Genomic DNA, 21,972 nt, shown 5'->3' with positions numbered 1-21,972 from the left:
TATTAGGAATTGAATAAATAATATCACTTAATTTTTTACACTTTTATACTTGCTCACTCTCTCTCTCTTTCTCTCTCTCTCTACTCTCCTTCTTTGTTTTTTTTTCCAATTTTTCTTCATTTGTGTTCTCTAATTTTTTTATGTTTTCTTGTTGTATAGAGTTTTAATGGAATTCATGATTTCAATCGTTTTAACTTAGCAATTTCCTTTCATGTTGCACAATTGGTGTTCAAATTGAAATTGTCAATCAATAAATTTTGAAATTGTTTGACTTTCCACCATTGATAGCCATTAAAAAGCTTTGAAGCTTTGAAATCGAATTTGAGTTTTCAAAAACCATTATTTCTTTGGATTTGGTGTTGTTGCAAACAATTGGGAATATTGTTTGGAGTTTATATCTCAATTTTGAGAGTGTTTTGGTGAAGATTAGACTTGATTTTGGCCGAATTTCAGATTGAAACTCGGAAAAAAAAAACATGGCATACAATATACTTACGAATTTGTAGTAAAGTTGTATTATAATTGTATGTAAATTATATTTTAGTTGTATAATGTATGAATCGTTGTATAAAATTTGTATTTAAGTTATCAATACTATCTTTTTACGTAAAGTTGTTGATATGTATCAAAATTGTATTAAGAGAGTAAGCTTTTATTGGAATTTTAGAGAGGAATAAACACACACCACATACAAAATATATACAAATCAGATACAAAACATACAAAGACATGTTGTATAAAATTTGTATAAAAAATGTATTTAAGTTGTATGTTATTGAAGTTGTATTTAATTTGGTAGAAATAATATATGAAAGTTGTAGATAAGTTGTAAAATATATAATTAGTTGTATGAATTTTATTTTTACTATGTATAATTCAGATACAAAATATACATAAGACATATTGTATAAAATTTATATAAAAATTATATTTAAGTTGTATGATATTGTAGTTGTATTTAACTAGGTAGAAATAATGTATGAAAGTTGTAGATAAGTTGCAAATAAGTTGTATAATGTATAATTAGTTGTATGAAATTTATTTTTACTATGTATGTTGTTGTAGATATTCAAATTTGCATGAAATTTGTATGAAATTTGTTTTTAATTTGTATGTTGATGTACCATATATTGTTCTTTTCTTAGTTGATTTATTAACGAAAGAAAAGTAGAGAATGAATTCCAATTCGACACATGTACACTGATTCATATTTGTTTGAACGGAAAAACTTGAACATTCATGGGAACCGAATGATTTGGGTGGAGTGAAGCGAAAAGAAAGGGAGTTAGGTCAGAAATTCCTCGTGGATGTCGATGCTTGGATTGATTGTCACGACCCGAAATTCTCACCTTCGGGACCGTGATTGCGCCTAACATTTCACTTGCTAGGCAAGCCAACGTTAGAATAATATTATCTATTTTAAAATAATTTTTAAATTTATTAATAACAAGGAAACAAATGTGGAAGTAAGGTCTGAAATGTAATGAATAATCCATAAAAATAACGGTGTCTAAATAACATTCCATAATTGGTGTCACAAGTGCACGAAATCCTAGAATAATACAAATAAAGGTCTTAATGAAATAAAGTTGTCTAAAAATAAACACACAACTAAATTAAAGTAGACGGGGACTTCAAAACTGCGGACGCCGTGCAGTTATACCTCCAGTCTCCTCTGGTAGCTGAAATCCGAGCAAGTCTATGGTACGCCGCTGGGACCAACTCCGAAATCTGCACAAGAAGTGTAGAGTGTAGTATCAGTACAACCGATGCAATATACTGGTAAGTGCCAAGTCTAACCTCGACGAAGTAGTGACGAGGCTAAGGCAAGTCACTTACATTAACCTATACGCAATAATAGTAATAACCACAACAATATAATTAAATCAGGTAACTCATTTCTAATGGTTGAAGCCAACTCAGCAGTCATAACCAATTATTATTTCAATCAATTTTTGTTGCAGCGTGCAACCCGCTCCCACAACATATTTATTTTCAATCCTCCCATATATTTATTTCAATCAAGTATATATAGACTTTTAAATAAGTCTGTTGCGGCGTGCAACCCGATCCCCCAATATGGACTTTTAAACAAGTCTGTTTCGGCGTGCAACCCGATCCCCAATATGGACTTTTAATAAATTTTATTGCGGCGTGCAACCCGATCCCCCAATATGGACTTTTAATAAAGTCTGTTGCGGCGTGCAACCCGATCCCCCAATATATTCATTTATCAATTCTTATAGAAAAAATTACCCCAATAAATACAATAATTAATATAAAATTATAAGACAACAAGCATACAATAATTATGGTTTAATTATGAAACAAACAATGACAAATAACAATTTATTATGGAAATCAGGGAGAAAATAGGCAGATTAATATTTAATATGCTAAATGTCAAGTAGCAATTAATGCGCATAAATCAAATAAGCATGTAACAATTATTGCAGGAATTCAAGAACTAATATTTGACAAAGAATAGGAGAGAAACAATTATCATAACAATTAATTCATGTATTAAAACAAATTTAGGATTTTCAAATAATTATGCAAACAATTAATTTGACGACGTATAGGCACTCGTCACTTCGCCTATACGTCGTTCACATGCATTTCACATAACAAATAATTTAAGAGTTCTATTCCCTCAAGTCAAGGTTAATCACGATACTTATCTCACTTTGCAATTTCAATCAATTACTCGACCACAACTTTTCCTTTTAAATTTGACACTAAAAGCTTCAAATCTATTCACAAACAATTCGATATACTCAATACGAATCATAGGAATTAATTCCAAAAATATGGTTGAAAAGATCTTTTGTTTTCCTGCCCTTTTGTGAGTCAGTTGCTCCTGTGTTCACCTTTTTGTTGTTTCCCTCTTGCTTTGACTTAATCTTGGAGCAGCACAAAAATGTCCAATTTCTTGTAATTATTTATATAAATAGTATTGGATTTGAAAGATCCTTGATTTAATTTCCTTTATGACAGTGCATGTTCATGCAATTTGATCATATTAGATCTATGTAAATGATACAACAATTGGCAAAGATCCCAGATTAAATTTCCCTTATGACACTGTTCTTGATTTATTCTCTGTAATTATTGCAACATTTAGTTTTCTGGTCTTGCAAGCCTTTGAAAATATTGGCGTGGAATTAAAATATTAGAGGATTGATTCTTGAGAAACATAATTGATTACTTATTATCTCCAGCGTTCCTTTCGAGAAAGAATGTTACATGTTCCAAAATTATTCATTGCATCAAAACAAGTTATTTACAACTATAAAGTTATAAAATAAAAAAGAGAGAATCCTAATATCAACTTTCGCAATGGTTAAGCTGCATTTTGCCATATATACTTGGATTTCTCCGTTTTCTCTTGCCTTTTGTCGTTTGAGTCTATTAATAGCAATTTATTAATTACTCCATTAGCAAAGCATGTCCTAGCTCTAAACACTGCAGATTTTCCAAAACCTACTCAAAGATTCTCCAATTACAAAATGAAAGGTCTATGTTCAAGTCCACCTAGTTAAGTCGTCACGAAAATGCAGAGGCTAAGTCAAAACATCTGCTTTGTACCTGCATCTGAAGACAGACAGAAGTTTAGCATTTAGCCACTATAAGCTTCAAACATGCTATACTAGCCAATAACAAACACGACAGAGTGTGTGTGTGTGTGTAAACCCTCAAAAGCAGCAATAACAATAATGCGCTACGTAGAACAAGTTTTACATATGAACTGAAAACATCACAAGTGCAATCAAGAATGTTTTCACAAGATTAAGCTGATTGAAACAAGGAGAGCTTAGCTTTTATGTTATCAACATTGATTTTTGCAAGAGACGGGAACAGTAAAAAACAACCAACAAGCACTTGAATCATGGCAACAGAAGCAAATTTCTTTCATACTGATGTACATCCCCTGAGATTGTGGAGTTAATGATTCTAACAAGCAAGGGAAATACCAGTATTACAAGAATCAATTTGCCAAACACATCGTTACTAGTATATTCAAACTTCTCCAAGTTATGTTGGATAGGAAGTAGATCTGGCAAGAAACATTCCTTGCATAATAGTTGTGAATCCATGTTATAACCGAGATTTGGTTACATTAGTGAAGACATAGAGAAAACACCAAAAGGTAGACACCTGATATGTCACAGAGCTGGAACACTAAGTAGCTGATAGATCTAAAAATTAAGACAAGCCAAGGCATGCGTTAGTGCCGAGCATCTACACCACCTTGCAATTGGAGTTGGTTTAAATCATACCTCAATTAAGAAAAGACCCTCCCTCTAAAAATTGTCATGCGAACGAAATTGAGTTGTAGTTATAAACTTAAGGTATTTTGGATTTGAATAGCTTATTAGCACTACAGCAAATGCTTCATAATAGGATCATCTTTAGAGTGGATTTTCCCAATCTTGTTAGGCAAACAAGAACAAACTCATAGCTGCTGCTAAGCATGAGCCACTGAGATTCTTTTATAAAATTCTTTATTATTTAGATGAAACGCTAGCTTTACTTAACCATTAAGAACCACAAAAACTAAGTCTCGCAGCACACGTGTTATATTTCCCATCTGCAGTGGTGAAGTTTATGATCAAATTCTATATCCAATTATGCTAGAGTATCATAAGAAAGAACCCCTATAGTATCATGCCACTAAATGGATACAGGAGGAATATGCACACAACTAAGATCAGCATTCTTCTCCTCTTCCCATGTCAAACAAAAATAAAATCGGCATCACAGAGAAGTAGATAGTGAAGTACATAAAGCCAGCGATATAATATATTATTATACATGTGTAATGTCCTAGTAATCTTTAATACGAAATAAGTATTTTTACGCCAGTAAGCATGATGAGATGAGCTTAAATGGAGCGATATGGGACGATGAAGATTCATATAGTCACCTCAACTTGCCTGGGACTGAGGCATAATAGTTGTTTGTAAGTCAGTAAGCATGATATAAAGGAAAAAACATATGCCTAGATGCACGAAATTTTGTCGATGAGACAGATAAATGCGTAAGCAGAGTAAGATAGAAAACATAAGTGAGTAGTTGCTGCATCTCACTAGCAGGGGAGCTCTCGCCTGAAAAAGGAACGTTCATAACTGAGTCCAATAAACAAATAACAGTTGCTAATACAGCATATCTGCATTTCAAGAGAAAGGGAATCTTGTTTAGATGAGACAACATCATCTTACCAAAAAATTGAAAGTCGAGTTTTCAGGAATAACATTGAGATAAGGACCTCATAAATTGACAATAAAAGTGCTAAGCAGAAGATAAGAGTGATGGTGTTCAGAAGGTCTTATGGGAATTTCTTGGAAACTGCTTTTCTTTTAATCTTCTTTTGGGAAAAGCAGGTAATTAAAAAGTAGATTAACTTATAAAAGAGGGTTAAAGTGATAACATTCAGAATTTGAGGGCTGTTGTAGAAGTTGGTTCAATTTTGGTTTGAGTCAAACAAAACCACCGAAAGGTTGTTTTTTTGTTTTCTTTTGATTTTGTTTTTTGTTTGTTCTCTACAATGTTGTCCTAATAAGCAAACGGACATAATTTCTTCTTTTAGAGATCCTTTTTTCAGGGCCAAACATTGCCTTAAGACACTTGAGCTTTTGCAAGGCGCACAACATAGTGGTGAAGTTTTTGGCTGCGCCAAATGTCAGAATCAAGGAGCCAAAGGCTAAACGAAAATTTGCAAGGAAATTGCCAGCTCTATGTTAATATCTATACCTTCTCAGTTAGCTTCACGAGATAAGGCATGCATGCCAAATAGGAAAAATGTATCCAATTATCAGCCACCTGTGTATGTACTTCAACTCCCACCTGCAGACTGTCAATCACACCATCTTGAATTTAGGCAAAACGGTTTATTTGATTATTGTACTAGTGCAAGGGGAAATAAATGTAAAAAAACAGAATTGGAAAGAAACTGAATGCAGTCTTTATTTTCTGTATATGCTCAGTAGTGTAATCTGAGGACCTTCGGATTTTTCAATACAAAATCTGATTCCCACAATTGCAGACTATTACTGCATATACATCCTTGTAATTAGGCAACTCTTTTATTTGCTCCCTGTTATATTTGGATTATCATCTTGAAACTATTTAAAGCTCTCTTGCCTTAAGATTCGTTGCTTAACAAGCCTTGACCACTACACAAAAAGCCTAAAATTATGAAGATTCACCAAATCCAGCTTTCACACCCCACCCCCACCCCTTTTCGAAGAGAATCTAAGACTTCTCTCATTGGGGGTAATGGTGGAAATAGTTGAGAAAATTATAGTAATTAAAGTTGATGAGCTGTCATAAGGGAAAACAGAATAGTTCATAATAGATCGAAGTTAATGACAACTCTATACTGATTCATCTTGCCATGAAAATAACCAGCTGTAGTCTACCGATTTCTTATCTGTTTACATATCTTGTGATTTGTCACCTCACTAAGACATTTTAACAGCAGCACATTCAACCTGATTTGAACTGGAATCATTCAAAACCAGATTTCATGGTTAGAGAAGGGCCATGTTTCCATTGTGGCATCGAGCGTAAGTTCTATTAACCACCTATATCCCACCTTTTGTGTTTATCAATAATCTCATGCTTTAAAAGGGTACTTCATTCAGTGATGCTTAGAATTTTCGTTCCTGATCTTCAGCAAATAAAATTTGAAGGCTCACATGCATGAAACACTAAGTACCCAAATTTCCCTAAATTGCCTATCTGCTAAACATAAAACATAGAGTACTTTATCTCTCTCACCTCTCGAGCCAAATGTTAATTGATTTCCAGTACAGCAGCCATTAGTCAAACAGGAGCTGAGGTCATCTAGGATAAATTGCAGATTTGGTCCCCTAATCCCTGGCATTCATTCACAGTTAGTCCCCCTTGATTTAATATTTTGGCAACCGTGGTCCTTAATTTCTAGATGATGTATATTCCGAACTTTTTTTTGAGCAAAAGTTGTTCATATACAGATCGATTTAGAACAGCAAGCAACATGGAGGGGAAAGGTCCTGAATGAATGTATGCTATTCTTGAGCTACTTTAAATCGAGATACAACTTAATTAAGTAAATAAAAGTGTGCTCTCTCTAACAGCTTAAGCTTTTAGATGAGATGGTCACACACTTCACCGTGGTATCAGAGCAGGCAGAGGTCCTGGGTTCGAGTCTCACCGCTACCTAATAACCAAAAAATAATTTCCACGTGTTTGGCTCATCAAAAAGAATCAAGCCCGCACGTGAGCGGGCGTGTTGAATTTTCACGTGTTTGGCTCATCAAAAAGAATCAAGCCCGCACGTGAGCGGGCGTGTTGAAGACATAATTAAGTAAATAAAAGTATGCTCTCTCTCTAACAATTTAAACTTTTAGATGAGATGGTCACACACTTGCAAAACTTCATTCACACAATTGTCCAGAGTCCACACTTTCTAGAAACTTAAAGACCATAAACTAAGAAGTTTATATTTGCTCAGAGTGCTCAAAGAACGGGCTGGTCGTTCCCAATCTATCCAGTTATTAATGTTCACACCATGTAATAAGTCTTTAATTGTATACTTGTCATGGCTATGGTCCAGCGCTTTCGATACTATGACAAGCCATGAATCTGGACAACTCTTTTCCTTCAACGAGGGAGTGATGAAACCAAAATAAAAGATATTGACATCGTTTACATATTTCTATTTGACATGAGGTCTTCCAATAGTAAGGTATCCTTTAAAATCTTGCAGGCCCTCAAACCATTAACAGACTTGAAGTACTGAAGGTTACGTCTGAGAAAAATAAAAGCAAGCAGGTGCCATTCAGCTAGAGGACATATGAGTAAACTGAAGTGAATAGGCTTGAGACTGTATCTATGGTTATCTACAAACTCCTTATAAATAAAATGCAATTAAATGCAGTTTGACAAGAATTAAACTAGTTTTATATGGTTCCTTAACATGGTGTGAAACTGCAAATACCAAAACAGTTGACACATCCTAAATGTTGATGCATGTTTTACTTAGAGATATTTCCCCTTGTTTTACCCAAAAATTTCCTGTGCTCCTCGCTTTAGATACTTTTAGATCATAGCACTTTTCATTCTTGTGTCATATATTCTATAGCTTTTTTACAGGTAATCTTAATTGTCAATGATCATCGTGCTTTAGTTTCTGAGATAAGTTTCTGACCTGTATGAACATATTCATATTTTTTACCAAGTTTCAACACTAAGGAATTGTAAACTCATACAGAAACCCCCCTTTGGAGAACAGGACCACCTGAAAAACCAGTGCTCTGCAATGCATGTGGATCAAGATGGCGAATTAGGGGGACTCTAGATGATTATTTTCCCAAACTTGCAAACAGAGAAACTCAAAGCTATCAATTACCTTCTGAGATGAAGCCGCATGTCTTAGCTCGTGAAGACCAAAAGCTAGAAGTTGAACCAGAGGTTGCTGGAAAGGATGGCTCTTCAGCTTGTCTTGAAGAGGAAATGAATAACATATCAAGCTTAGGATCAGCAGGATCATCTTCGGACAACTGCATACAGATGGAAGAAACAAATGGTAAAATAATTTCATTTATACATAGAGCACTTCTCTCGGAAAATATGACACACATTCTGAATTAAATCCTTTCTTAAGCACAAGGGTTATGAAAAAGGTAGGAAGCTATTTAGCTTCCTATTCAATTTCAGGCGAATGATTTTCTTCTGGTTGATAATAAGCCCAAAACTCTCAGCATAGTTCGAAAAACATTATGAGAGAGAGATGCAATCAGGCAACCAAATCTCTGGAGATTCGCCTTCCCAAAAAATAATCATGCAGTGCATCTTCTTCTGATTCAAAATAAAAGGACAAAGACATTTTCCCCCAATATTATTATTGAATCCAACTAAGAACTTTTCTTCTTCCAATGGTTACATTTGATTCCCCCCAAACCCCCAAAAATTTACAAAAAAAAAAAAAAAATGCGAAAACAGAGGAAGAGTCTTCAGACCCTACACAACAAATTTACCAATTAAACAGAATTTTCATCAGTATTCTCCCACTTTCCAAGTGGTTGTTTTATGTTAGGATTTCATCAGTACCTAATACTCAAAAGGATCGCTACATCATGAGCTTTAAGCCAACTCGACATGCATATATCAAATTCACCTTGAATGACAGTCTGATTTATTCTTATGCAGGAAAGTCTTTTCATTTTCGATTATTGTGATGTGTTTATCAAATTATGCAATGTCTAATCACATTTGAGGTCTTACCAAATAAGCAGCAGGGGTGCAATCACCATATGATACTCTATAAACTAAATATTGGGTTTCTTTCTTGCTCATAGGCCATTAATTATAGTGTCTCCCTAAGCTTCAAAAACTTACTTTTTTTTACACAATAAACTGACATTGCCAAACTTCAGGTAATTTGGATTCTCAATAATTAAAATATGAACTGATCAGTCCAACTATACCTTAACCATACAAATAATAAAAGCTTAACCCATAAAAAAAAAAGGTCTAATAAACTGATACCTAATTGTTTTGCATGCGCTAACGTTCACCTTTTATTAGGAGAAGCAGACAAAGATCCTCTCTGGAATCCTGATAGTGTCCCGAGAAGAAAGAGATCAGAGCTTAGACAACACATTTTGTCACCTGTTGAAAGACTCCAGAGGCAACTTTATTATATTCTACAGGAACCAGACTTTGAGAATATATCGGCCGATGATGAAAATATTCTAATTTATGACAGGAACAAAAATATTCCTCCTAATGAGATTGGTATTGGAGCTATGTTGCTCGTATCACCAACTACTACTACAGAACGCTCGACATCTCTATCAACAACGGCAGAAGATAATGCCTCTTCCTCAATGAATGTTCCTATAGAAAATTCATATCTGTAAGTGAATTTTGGGATGCATGCATAAGGTTCAAGTGGTATGTGAAGCCAACTCTTATTGTCATAGCTAGTGCAATGTTGGTTTAAAAAGGGGTCTGTTCCAGCTTTACTTGATGTCCCAAACGGGCAATGCACAACAACTTGGGTATTTTGAGACCATCTAATTTGCCAGATGTCGTGCATACATTTTTTCAACATGTCAATTCTGTTTTTCGGATGCATTTAATATGTCAATTCCCATGTTTGTCAGCACGTCCTTATCTAGTAGTTTGTTAGTTTGGGTGGACTCGATGGTAGACTTGCAGTGTAACATCTCAAAGGGCATTTGACTTACAGATGCTTGTCATTACAACTGTAATGGCTTGCTTTATACTTTGTTTCAGGATAAGCAATAATGTACTAGATCATGTGGCTATGCAAAATGAAACTACTGCAAACGAGGGTGGAAAAGCAAAAGCACGTGAAAATAAACTCGCTCCACATCATATGGATACTACATCAAGGGTATGTCAATATATTGTTCTCTACGATAATGCTGCTATTGAATCTTCTTCTGTATAGGGAGATGAAAGTCTGATTATCGAAGAAATAGGTATGTCGGCTTTAGGATAAGGCATGCTGAACCACAAGATGTTTCAAAATTAAGTTGACTAAAAAGTCTCTTCAATCTCCTTTTATGTTATAAAAACAAGTCGATAAGCCACTACACCTTTCAATGAATTTACACTAAAGAGAAGCTAGAGACCCATCAACACATTCCCTCCCAGTTATATGATCAACGGGATCAGTCGGCTAGAGAGCGGGGCTATTCTTCTCCCTCGGAGACAAAGTCGTCCCTTCTACTGGCCGAACCCTCAGTTCGGGGGCCTTCGTCAACATGTTACGAAGCTCCGATCTTCGGTGGGTCACCATTACTTGACTTAGAAAGGTGAACATCTGGGCAAGGGAAAGCGCAGTGCGCCCGGTGCAAATGGCTTTCTTTTTTCATGATACACCAATCAGAACGGAGGGTCCTACCTGCGTACATGATTGATAGAATTACTACGTAGGGGGGCGGTCAACTTGATGCGGGAGAGGCATGAGTGCAGTTCGATCTTGTGGTGTATTCGTTTGTAGTGAGTAGGGCCTCTTTCTCGTTGATCAGTTCGCCTTCCGCTATATTGAAAAGTAGGAATTCCTACTGCGGTTTTGTCAACAAACGCGTCTCGGGCCGGATTGACTAACCTAACCCACCCTTAAGGAGGTTTTTCCATAGATGGGTGTCCGTTTTAGTGTGATTTACGAAGGCTAGGCTAAGTTTGGTAATATCCAAAACAAATGAAAAGAGGTCGGGGTCGATAGGTGGCAGTTGGCAAGGAACTTGATCCCCCCAAAAAAAGGGGGAAGTCGCGGTCGAACTCTTATTCTGGAAATAAGTCGGGGCCCTTTTACCAACTCTACCATATAGAAGATGATAGAGGGCTAACTATCGTTGCCTTGCACAAGACGGTGCCCTTTCACTTTGAGTTCCTTCCTTCGTAGTCAAATCTGATGATACGCTTTGGCGATGTTACCTACCAAATAAAAGGCCTGCTAGGTGATCGAATCGCCTAGGTCAGTGAGGACTCACTCACTCACCTACTCCTTATCGATTTAATACTTTCTTCTATCTACTTAATTTAAAAGGCGACCCGCCGCCCCAGGCTATAAGCTAAGATACAGCTCTTGTACTACTTGATTGATCGGTAAGAAAGAGCTTCCGTAAGAAATGAAAGACTCTTGTATGTACGGTAACCCTCTCTTCCGCTATTGGTGGACTGTTGCACAGAAAGGGCAACAGAAGCAACCTTTCTTGGCGCGCTTTTCAAGCGCTTAGCTTCTGCTAGTGGCGAGGCGGCAAGGCCATGTTGTTCAGTTGGAAGCCTAAGCCAAGAAGGTACGAACAATCGAGGAGCAATTAAGACTCTGATTCACAAAATGCCCTAGAGTAGCAACATGGCACTCTTCAAAAAAGATTTATACTCTTATATTAGTAGGTAGACCTTGAATAAATTATGAAGTAGACATAGTAAAAGCAAAAAGACACCACTCCTTGGTGGCATGCAACTACGTGTACCTGCTACTCTAGCAACCAGCATTGCAGAAACCGTAGAAAATGGATCGCCTATTCTTGATGGCTATATTTCCTAACATAACATGATAGCTTAAACTAAACTTGCAACTGAGGATTTCAAAGTCAGAAAGTATACCTGGTTGCTGTCTTTCGGAATAACTTTCCTTCTTTCCAGGCAAGCTTATTTATTGTACTTTTGCTTCACGGGCATGTTTGTGACATTACAACTACATTCAGAGCCAATGGTATAGCACATAGCTAATGGACATGTAGTTTCACTAATATTGTTGTTCCACACACCATATAAAGATCCTGTACTTATCAAAATAATTATTATCATTATCAGCAAAACAAATTATTTTGAAAACACAGTCTTGTGCTAAACTACAATAGGTCAAACAAGAAATTAGTATTAAAGTCTCATACAAGAGTGTGCTCCCTAATCCTGAAAGGGATCGCCTCCTACATTTAAGAATTCGTTTACAATATTAATCTTGTAGAAAAAATTTAATCATATCAAGTTCCTCTTAGCCAAAACGATCAGAGACATAAGGCATTTATATACTACTACCTCTAATCCAGTTTAAATGTCTATTAAGGTTATGGCACACCCATTAAGAAAACCATTTAATAACAATAATTATAAGGGTTATTTGACAATGTTACCCTTTATATCTCTTCAAGTTACACTTTATCGCTCCTCAGACTTTTTATGTCAGTATTATTAGAGCAAGGCTAGATTTGGAAAAAAATAATTAATGTCTTCTTGGTGTCCTAAAATGACACTTTGGCAAAATTTTGAAAAGCTACAACGACATTTAAAATGGTCCGGAGGTGGTACTATTTCTTTGTTAGAAATACTCCTGGAACAAGTGTTAGAAAATACAAATACACAACGAGCAGAGAAATAATATGCATAGAAAGTCTTTCATCATATAATTACTCCATAAGGTCCAACCAATTATTCAGTAACAACAATATATATATCTCAGCACAATCTATACTAAGGACTTGTCATAAACGACAGTAAAGGAAATTAACCGAACACCCCAACGAGTCCACGGCAGCATACACACCCAAATATATTACCGCAGCAAAGACATAATTTCTAACGCCCCAACGCCATAGCACGAGGCTACGCCACGCCACAAATCACTTATTAAATAACTTCAGCTTTTTCACAAAATAATACATATTTGCGCCTGGTCTAAGACCACCGATTCTGCCAAGCGCACGCTCATCCCAACACATGGACCAGGCAGACAAAACATATTTTCAAAACAGGTTTTGGAAAAGCAAGCATCAAAGCTTAAAGTATCACTTACCTCGCTAACGGGAGTGCCCCAACTTTGCAACTTCTAAAACACCAAACAAACGGCCTCCAATGGTTTCAATCTATTCAAAAAATTGAATAACACGTCCTCTACTTGAAAAAATCTAACAATTTTAGAACAAGCCAAAATTAAAGTCAACCCTCGGCCTAATTAATAAAAACTTTTACGCTATTAAATGCCAAACGAGTGACTGTAACGCTGCAGTGGTAACGTCCCAGAAGAACTTCACGTGCTTGTACCATTGTTTTCTTTTTACCATGCAAAATCCCATAACTTTCATATAATAGCTAAATTCCCAATCATTGTTCTCATCATTATTTGTTCATTACTATAATAATTTCTCCACATCCTTGTCTTAATTATTGTTAACATATACATGGTAACAATATTACTCATATTAGTTCACCACACTACTGAAGCGTAGGAGTATATATAAATTACTTGATTACTTGGATTCTTTCTACCATAGTTAAAGACAATTAATTGTTATTGCCCCTAGTTTCTCAAGTCAAATTAGCTTAATTATATTACATTAGAATATACCATATTAACCTTGCTATGTCAACAACAACACTTAATCATCCTTTAGCCACCAATGTTTTTTTGATAAGGACTTTAGCCACCAATGTTCTAAGACAGTAAAGTCCAAATAATTCCTCCATACACCAGTTCAGTTTGCAATCCCACGCTACATAATTTTACAAGCTTACAAATTATTGCTATAACAATTGGTCATGTAATTATCACCCTAATCATTGGCTTATACACTTTATTATAACCAAAAAAATTAATTCAAAAGACATAACAAAGTTTAGTATTACCTGAACTTTGGTTTCTTCTTAATTTGGTGTGGATTCCATAGAGGATCCTTGGCCGTCGTTCTCCAAGCCAACGTGGGCTCTTTCTTTTTTCTTTTTCTTTCTTTTTCTCATAGTAGGGAACTTGAATTTCCATCTATATACCCTAGAGTAAGTTTACATGACCCACTAGTAAATTGTGGGCCTGACACACTTTATATCTTTACAAAAAAATTAACCAAAGTCACTTACTTTAAATTCTTAATTTGTAAACTAGCCACTTGTTAATACACTATCTTATCTTGTATACTAGCTTAGTATTTGACTTAATAGCTACAAATAAAATTAATTCTTAAATCTCACAATTAATAATTATATAAAAATATTTCGGGTTATTACAATATTATCTTTGGAGGTGGAGGATCTTACCTCCCTCCCTTATCACATCTATATACTACTTATATGAAGAGCTTTTAGGAGTTATACATTAACGTTTAGTATTCAGGTTCCATGCTCCAATCATACCTCATTTCCAAAAGACAATAGTAGTCATATAATCCCCATAGTCGAATATCGGGTTAACACAGAAACTTGAAATTAAGGCTAAAAAAGAATCCTAAAAAGCATTTCAAAGCTCGGGGTGAATGAGGACAAATCAAAGCACCGGTACCTGCTATTCTATTTTAGAAACCTAACCATTATGTCAATAAGAACTACAAGCCCAAGGAAAAATTTGACTTTTATCCATAACTCCTCCGCATTTATGTTGGTTCCACTTTATTTCCCTTTTCTTTTTTTCCAATTAAATGAGACTATGTTTCCATTTCATTGCATTTATCACAGAAATAACACATTTTTCTCTGTCCCTTTTTCTGCTTAATCTCTAGGGTAAATTATCCATCCACCAAAAAATGTAATTAAGAGGCTATATTTATGAATCTTCAAGTATAGACATATTGACACTTGAAACTGCACAACCGAGAATTTTCCATCTGAACGATCAGCACCTACAATCCTAAATGAGATAAATATATATTTTCATTTTTACTACTGCTAGGAAACTAAACACTCAGACCCCTATACTACTAAGAGCAAAAACCATCTTCTGTAAATTATTCTGAGTTAAGCAAGCCTCCCGCGTGACAATCCATCCAAAATAGGCAACTTTGACAGGGGCCTTAGTTCTCCGGATACTCTTCCAAGGCCAATTTGGAACCCCCTGACCAGAAAGATTTTGTAGCAGCTTATAGCAAGTATTAACAAAGAACAAATTGTCCTTATTATTCACCCAAATCAAACCATCCTGCTTATTTTGATCCACTGAAATTGACTCCAACTGTTGAATGAGTTGACGGCAACCTTCTATCTCCCAATCATTTAAGTTTCTCCTGAATTGTATTTGTCATCCTGACTGAGTGAAAATCAGATACAAAGCCATCCATATTCACAGAACAACTGAATAAATCTGCTTCTCAAACTATAATTCCCAATCCAAGTATCCAAAACTTAATTCTAGCCCATTTCCCATAACTTAGTATATTGCAAGAATTCTTCCCACAACCCCACTAATACCCTTCCAGGCTCCCCCTGCAACCCTCAGCTGTATGAGACTTTGTCTCCAATCCAGGGTCTTTTTTTAAAGAATATTAAGTATTTGAAAAAAAAATGGAAGTTTTAAGGAAAGGGGCCCGTTGGAGAACAATTAGAAAACGAATATATTTTTGGGATCCACTCCTTATTTGCGTGTGAACATCCCACAATCTTGCCTCATTTATGCACCATCATTATTATAAATGGGCCCACATTTTTTTATCTCTTTTTATCTTTCTCTGCTAAAAGTCTATTAACTTTTACTCTTCTATTGTTCCTTTGGCCTTCTCTAAATTTCAATCTCATTGAGTCACTATCACAAAATAAAAGAGCAGAAACACAAGTACCATCTTTTTTATTTGTTCTCAAGTTTTTTGGCGTTACATCAAGAATATTGAAGTAGCAAAAGTTTATCAAGTTATGTATTTGTTGAATCAGGTTTGATTGTTCTATATCTTATTATTTGCATATATTTTTAAATTTTTTTTTATATATTTTCTTTGTAAGTATATATTGTCTTTTTAGTTATTTATTAGAGTTTTAATATGTCAACTAGAAAATATGAATCCGAATTTTAATAAACAAATTATTAATAATTTCGCATCTCAAAAAGCTAACAAAATAAATTTCAAATAAAATTATGAGTTTTCTTCTACAACAAAAATCTTAGGGCCCCTCATTGAAGTTTTGTTTTAGGCCACAAATATCATTGAGCCGCCCTACTCCAATCATCCATCTTGTGATAGATAGTATCAATGAGCCTTTTTATAGATTTCATCACCACCCTTGTTGTATCTCCACAACCATTTAAACAATAAGCTTTTATTGTGCAATCTCAAATTCTTCACTCCAAAACCTCCCTCTTTCTTATCATTTGTAACCATTTGCCATTTAACTAAGTGAATCTTCCTTTTATTTGCATTACCTTTTCATAAGAAGTCCATTCATATGGAGTTCAACTTCTTCTCAACTACTACAAGCATATAAAACACAGACATGGTATATGTTGGCATTCCGTCCAGCACAGTACTAATTAGAATAAGTCTACCCCCAAACGGTAGATGTTTCTTCCATGGGGTTAACTTATTTGTACATCTATCAATTACTCCTTGCCAAATACTTTTGTCTTTCTTCTTCACCTCTAGTGGCAATCCCAGTTATACAGTAGCGAATTGTCCACCTCACATCCCAAAATATCAGCTAATTCTTCAATATAACCTTCAGCATTAATACTAAACATACTTGCTAATGTATGGATTACAGTACACAGATAGGTTATTGTCGCGACCCAAAATCTAACCATGGTCATGATGGCGCCTATCGTGTTATAATGCAAGCCTATTTCCCAAAATATTACTACTAAATCGATTATAAGAATTTAATAAAACAATACCAACATTTGAATTTCTCATAAACTAAATCAACTCTAAATATAATATAGAAAATACGGAAACGAGCCCCAAATATCGGGGTGTCACTAAGTCACGAGCGTCTAAAACTATAAACTAAGATATATAAACTGTCTAACTGTCCAAAAGAAGAAATGATAAAAGAAGAAATAAGGTCCTGCGGACGCTAGCAGCTACCTTGCAATCTCCACAAATAGCAGTCCTGAACTCAACTATCGCCGCGCTCTAACTCACCTGGATCTGCACATAAAGTGCAGGGTGTAGTATGAGTACAAACGACTCAGTAGTAACAGAAATAACTAAGGAACTGAGCAGTAGTGACGAGCTAAGTAAAACAGTCCAATTATTTATTTTCACAATTTAAAAATAAACAGAAATAAACAGGTAAATTCCATAACTCAGTAAATGCCACAAAGAAGTTTAACAGATAAATGCAGCAACAACACAAATAAATACAACCTCATAGCAGTGTCACTCCATCACTCATCACTCGCACTCAGCACTCAACACTCAAAACACTCAACACTCTGCGCTCACTGGGGGTGTGTACAGAGACTCCGGAAGGGCTCCCAAAGTCCAAGCGCTAAGCACGGACAACTCACGTGCCATCATATCAATATCTGGATCCGCACGGTCAACTCACGTGCTACGCGGACAACTCACGCGCTATGGTATCAATACCTGGACCCGCACGGTCAACTCACGTGCTACGCGGACAACTCACGCGCTATGGTATTAATATCCTCACAACCAGGTCCTCGGCCTCACTCAATCATATACCTCACTAGCCTCACCATCATCAACAAATAAGGGAACACAGCCCACATCAAGTATCACAGCATATTAGCAAATAATAGAGACTGAAGTAAACATGTACAATAATTTCTATGACTGAGTACAAATAATGTGAGCACGAATAAAGCCTAAGCATGATCTCTAACATGAAGGCAGACAAGTTCAACAACAAGTAACGACGTAAACACAGATGATGGCCATGAGGCCTCACGGGACAGACCAAGTCTCAATCCCTCGAGGTATACACCCACACGCCCGTCACCTAGCGTGGGTATCACCTCCAAACAGTCACACGATATCAAATTCTCCGGGTTTATACCCTCAAAGCCAGAGTTAAAACTGTTGCTTACCTTAACAGGGTAAAATCCTACTCCGGGATGCCCTCGTCTCTGGACTCGGTCTCCAAAAGCTCCAAATCTAACCATAATCAGATTAATACCATCAACATAGGTTAACGAATCAAATTCCACAATAAAAACTACAAAATATGCCAAAAAACCGGCCAAAACCCGCCCTCCGGGCCCACGTCTCCAAACCAGTCAACAATGGCAGAATCAAAACCCACGTCCTCTCCCGAGTCTAACCATATAAAATTTATCAAAATCGGACTCCGTTTGGTCCCTCAAATCCCTACCTAAAACTCTCCAAAATTCAAGTCTTAACTCCCTCAATTTCACTTTGAAATCATCAATCAAATCCCAAAAACGAAATGGATTCATGAAATATAACCAAAACTGAGTAGAGAACACTTACCCCAATCCTTATGGTGAAAATTGCCCCCAAAATCGCCCAAATCCGAGCTCCCCAACTCAAAATATGACCGAATGAGCAAACCCTCGTTTTATATATTTTTCTGCCAGCTATTCTGCCTCGTTTCTCGTGCCAAACGATCCCGAAACTTGCTTTTTATGCCTCCAATGGATTCTTTGTGAAATTTTAGTCAAGTTAGGCTTTTCAATCACTCAATTTGACCTTATAATGAAGGAGATATGTAGGTTTTAATATTTGCAAATCGTGCAGATTTTTAAATACACCGTCAGTGGCAATTTCGTAATTAATCTGAAACATCTGGCAACCTAATTCTTAGTAAAATGACCATAAAATCCTCATACGATGTCCAAATTCGATGATTCTTTTTGCTACGGGTCCGTATTTACGATAAGGATCTAATGCTTCAATCAAAAAAGAAATCGGAGCTCATTTGTTAAATATGATATCATTTATGCTTGAAGAAACGGCGTTGAAACATAAGAAAAATGAGCGCAACACAACCCAAACCTATCCGAAACTCACCCGAGGCTCTCGGGACCTCATCAATAAATCCAACAAGTCATATATCACTACCTGAACTTAGTCGAACTTCCGGAACACCCAAAACAACTCCAAAACACCAAATCAACCTCGAATTCAAGCCTAAGAACTTCTACACTTCCAAAATTCGCCAACGACGCCGAAACCTATCAAACCACGTCCAAATGACCTCAAATTTTGCACACACGTCACAAATGACACTATGAACCTACTCCAATTTCTGGAATTCCATTCCGACCCCGATACCTAATTTTCCACCGCCGATCAACACATAAAGAAGCAGGAATTAGGGAAACAGGGCTATAACTCTCGGAACGACTGGCCGGGTCGTTACATCCTCCCCCTCTTGAACAAACGTTCGTCCTCGAACGTGCCAAGAGTTGTTCTCAAAACCATCAAGAACTCTCTCCGAACCCCCAATGGAACAAAACCAATCCGTCAAGACTGAATCTTTCTAACTCAACCAAACTACGCAGACCACCAAAAACCCAAGGACATTGCCACAAAACACTTGTAGAACTCATTACCTCATACACACCCAAAGAACTAATCATACCCATTACCATGCCGATCCAACCTACTACCAAGATGTCCTATCTATCCGAGTTCCTTCTGAATTTCCTTCAAATTGATACTTTGCCCTGCCATAACACCACAATCCTCAACCCAGACTCACCTCACGAGACCCAAGCATAAAACCACACCGCCCTGAGGCTCATAAGCCGCTGAATACTCTCTTAAATATCCCCAAAAGTACCACAAGCACGCGCTCACACAATCAACGCCTCAGTGCTCAAGCTACAGTCAAAACCCGGCCTCATGTCCTCCAGACTGGCCCGACATCAACACACAGAAATCACATCTCGCACCTCATCCAGGGAATCACAAGCCGTCGATGCACAACTGATACCGACCGCCCATGTGCGCATACGAATGCGTGGAAGGAATTCAAAGAGTTACACTTTGTTAGTTTACAGCATGTATATAGTGTAGTATTGACCCACATTGGTAGAAGAGTAGTATGTCCTTGTATAGTATAGCTATAAATAAGGACCTCTTGTATTGTATTGTTCATCCAATATCAATAATATATTTTCTCCCGTGCTTTCTCACATGGTATCAGAACAATTGTGAGAGACTTATCGCTGTGCATAAATTCCAGCGATTCTGGGAAAGAGAAATCGCTGTGCATAAATTCCAGCGATTCCGGGAAAGAGAAATCAGTACTTTTTTAAGTCTGTTTTCTATCTGCTTCATTTTTGTCAGTGTTGTGCAAAATCCAACATTACCACAAGAGTCGTCACTGTCCGGCGACCAAACCCCAGTGAAAAACTCCGGCAGCAGCCTCCTCACGCGCCACCAGAAGCTCACGCGCGTGAGCTCACGCGCCGGCGCGTACGACCACTTCCGGCCATTTTTTGAAAATCTTCCTTCAGAACAGTTGGGTCGCCTGGTAATTCCGATCCTACCCCTACTGTTTTCATTTCATTCCGACAACTTTGAGTTTTTTCCGGCAGCTACAGTACTATTCCGACAGCTACAGTAGATTCCGGCAGCTACAGTATTTCAGTATTCTATTTCTGTGTTTCGGTACACTGTTTCAGTGGATTACAGTTGATTCTTTCTCCTATTTGGTAATAATTTGCAACAATGTCTTTGGGATTTGATGCTTCTGGGTCTAGAAACATGAGTTCTGGAAGCTCTAGTGCTATTATTACCTCGGAACCTTTAATGGGAGGTTCAAACTACTTAGCTTGGGCTTCATCGGTCGAGTTATGGTGTAGAGGTCAAGGTGTTCAAGATCATCTAATCAAACAGTCTAGCGATGGAGATGAAAAGGCAATAGCACTTTGGTCAAAAATCGATGCTCAGTTATATAGCATCTTGTGGCGATCTATTGATTCCAAGTTGATGCCCTTGTTTCGTCCATTCCAGACATGTTATTTGGTTTGGGCAAAGGCACGCACCTTATACACTAATGACATATCTCGCTTCTATGATGTGATATCACGAATGACAAACTTAAAGAAGCAGGAATTGGATATGTCTACTTACTTGGGTCAAGTACAGGCAGTCATGGAGGAATTTGAGAAGTAGATGCCAGTTTCTACTAGTGTGGAAAAACAACAAGAGCAGCGACAAAAGATGTTTCTCGTTCTTACCCTCGCTGGACTTCCTAATGATCTTGATTCAGTAAGCGACCAGATTTTGGCTAGTCCGTCTGTCCCAACAGTTGATAAATTATTCTCTCGATTACTCCGTCTTGCTGCAGCACCAAGTCCACCAGTGATCTCATCACAGATACTTGATTCCTCTGTTCTTGCATCCCAGACAATGGATGTTCGGGCATCTCAAACTATGGAGCATAGACGAGGAGGAGGTCGTTTTGGAAGATCTAGACCCAAGTGTTCTTATTGTCACAAACTTGGACACACTCGTGAAATGTGCTATTCCTTACATGGTCGACCACCCAAAAATGCTTACATTGCTCAAACTGAGACTCCAGGTAACCAAGGATTTTCTTTATCTAAAGAAGAATATAATGAGCTCCTTCAGTATCGAGCAAGTAAGCAGCCATCTCCACAAGTAGCCTCAGTTGCTCAGACTGATACTTCTGTTACTGGTAATTCTTTTGCTTGTGTTTCCCAGTCTAGCACTCTTGGCCCATGGGTCATGGACTCCGGCGCTTCTGATCACATCTCTGGTAATATATCACTTTTGTCAAATATTGTATATTCAC

The 21,972-nt window shown here is 36.8% G+C and overlaps 1 protein-coding gene across 43 annotated transcripts in view; it reads right to left on the bottom strand.

The window, feature by feature from the left end:
- Positions 1 to 3,227: 3,227 nt before the first annotated feature.
- Positions 3,228 to 21,972, bottom strand: part of LOC117275562 (uncharacterized) — a 26,492-nt gene continuing 7,747 nt past the window's right edge. For 7 of the 43 annotated variants that reach the window (XM_070178028.1, XM_070178051.1, XM_070178012.1 and 4 more), the window contains 7 exons: positions 12,133 to 12,308; positions 12,000 to 12,047; positions 9,564 to 9,657; positions 8,396 to 8,546; positions 8,195 to 8,300; positions 6,784 to 6,882; positions 3,228 to 5,854 (listed from right to left, as the gene is read on the bottom strand). In XM_070178028.1, the coding sequence (XP_070034129.1) occupies positions 8,250 to 8,300; positions 8,396 to 8,546; positions 9,564 to 9,657; positions 12,000 to 12,021 (318 nt within the window). In that variant the 5' untranslated portion in view covers positions 12,022 to 12,047; positions 12,133 to 12,308 and the 3' untranslated portion in view covers positions 3,228 to 5,854; positions 6,784 to 6,882; positions 8,195 to 8,249. The other 36 variants (XM_070178032.1, XM_070178034.1, XM_070178021.1 and 33 more) reach the window with 30 other exon arrangements.

This window comes from Nicotiana tomentosiformis, chromosome 1 (assembly GCF_000390325.3).
Source record: "Nicotiana tomentosiformis chromosome 1, ASM39032v3, whole genome shotgun sequence".
NCBI classification, from domain to species: Eukaryota; Viridiplantae; Streptophyta; class Magnoliopsida; order Solanales; family Solanaceae; genus Nicotiana; species Nicotiana tomentosiformis.
The sequence above is the reverse complement of the archived record's forward strand: the minus strand, read 5'-3'. Positions and strand labels throughout refer to the sequence as shown.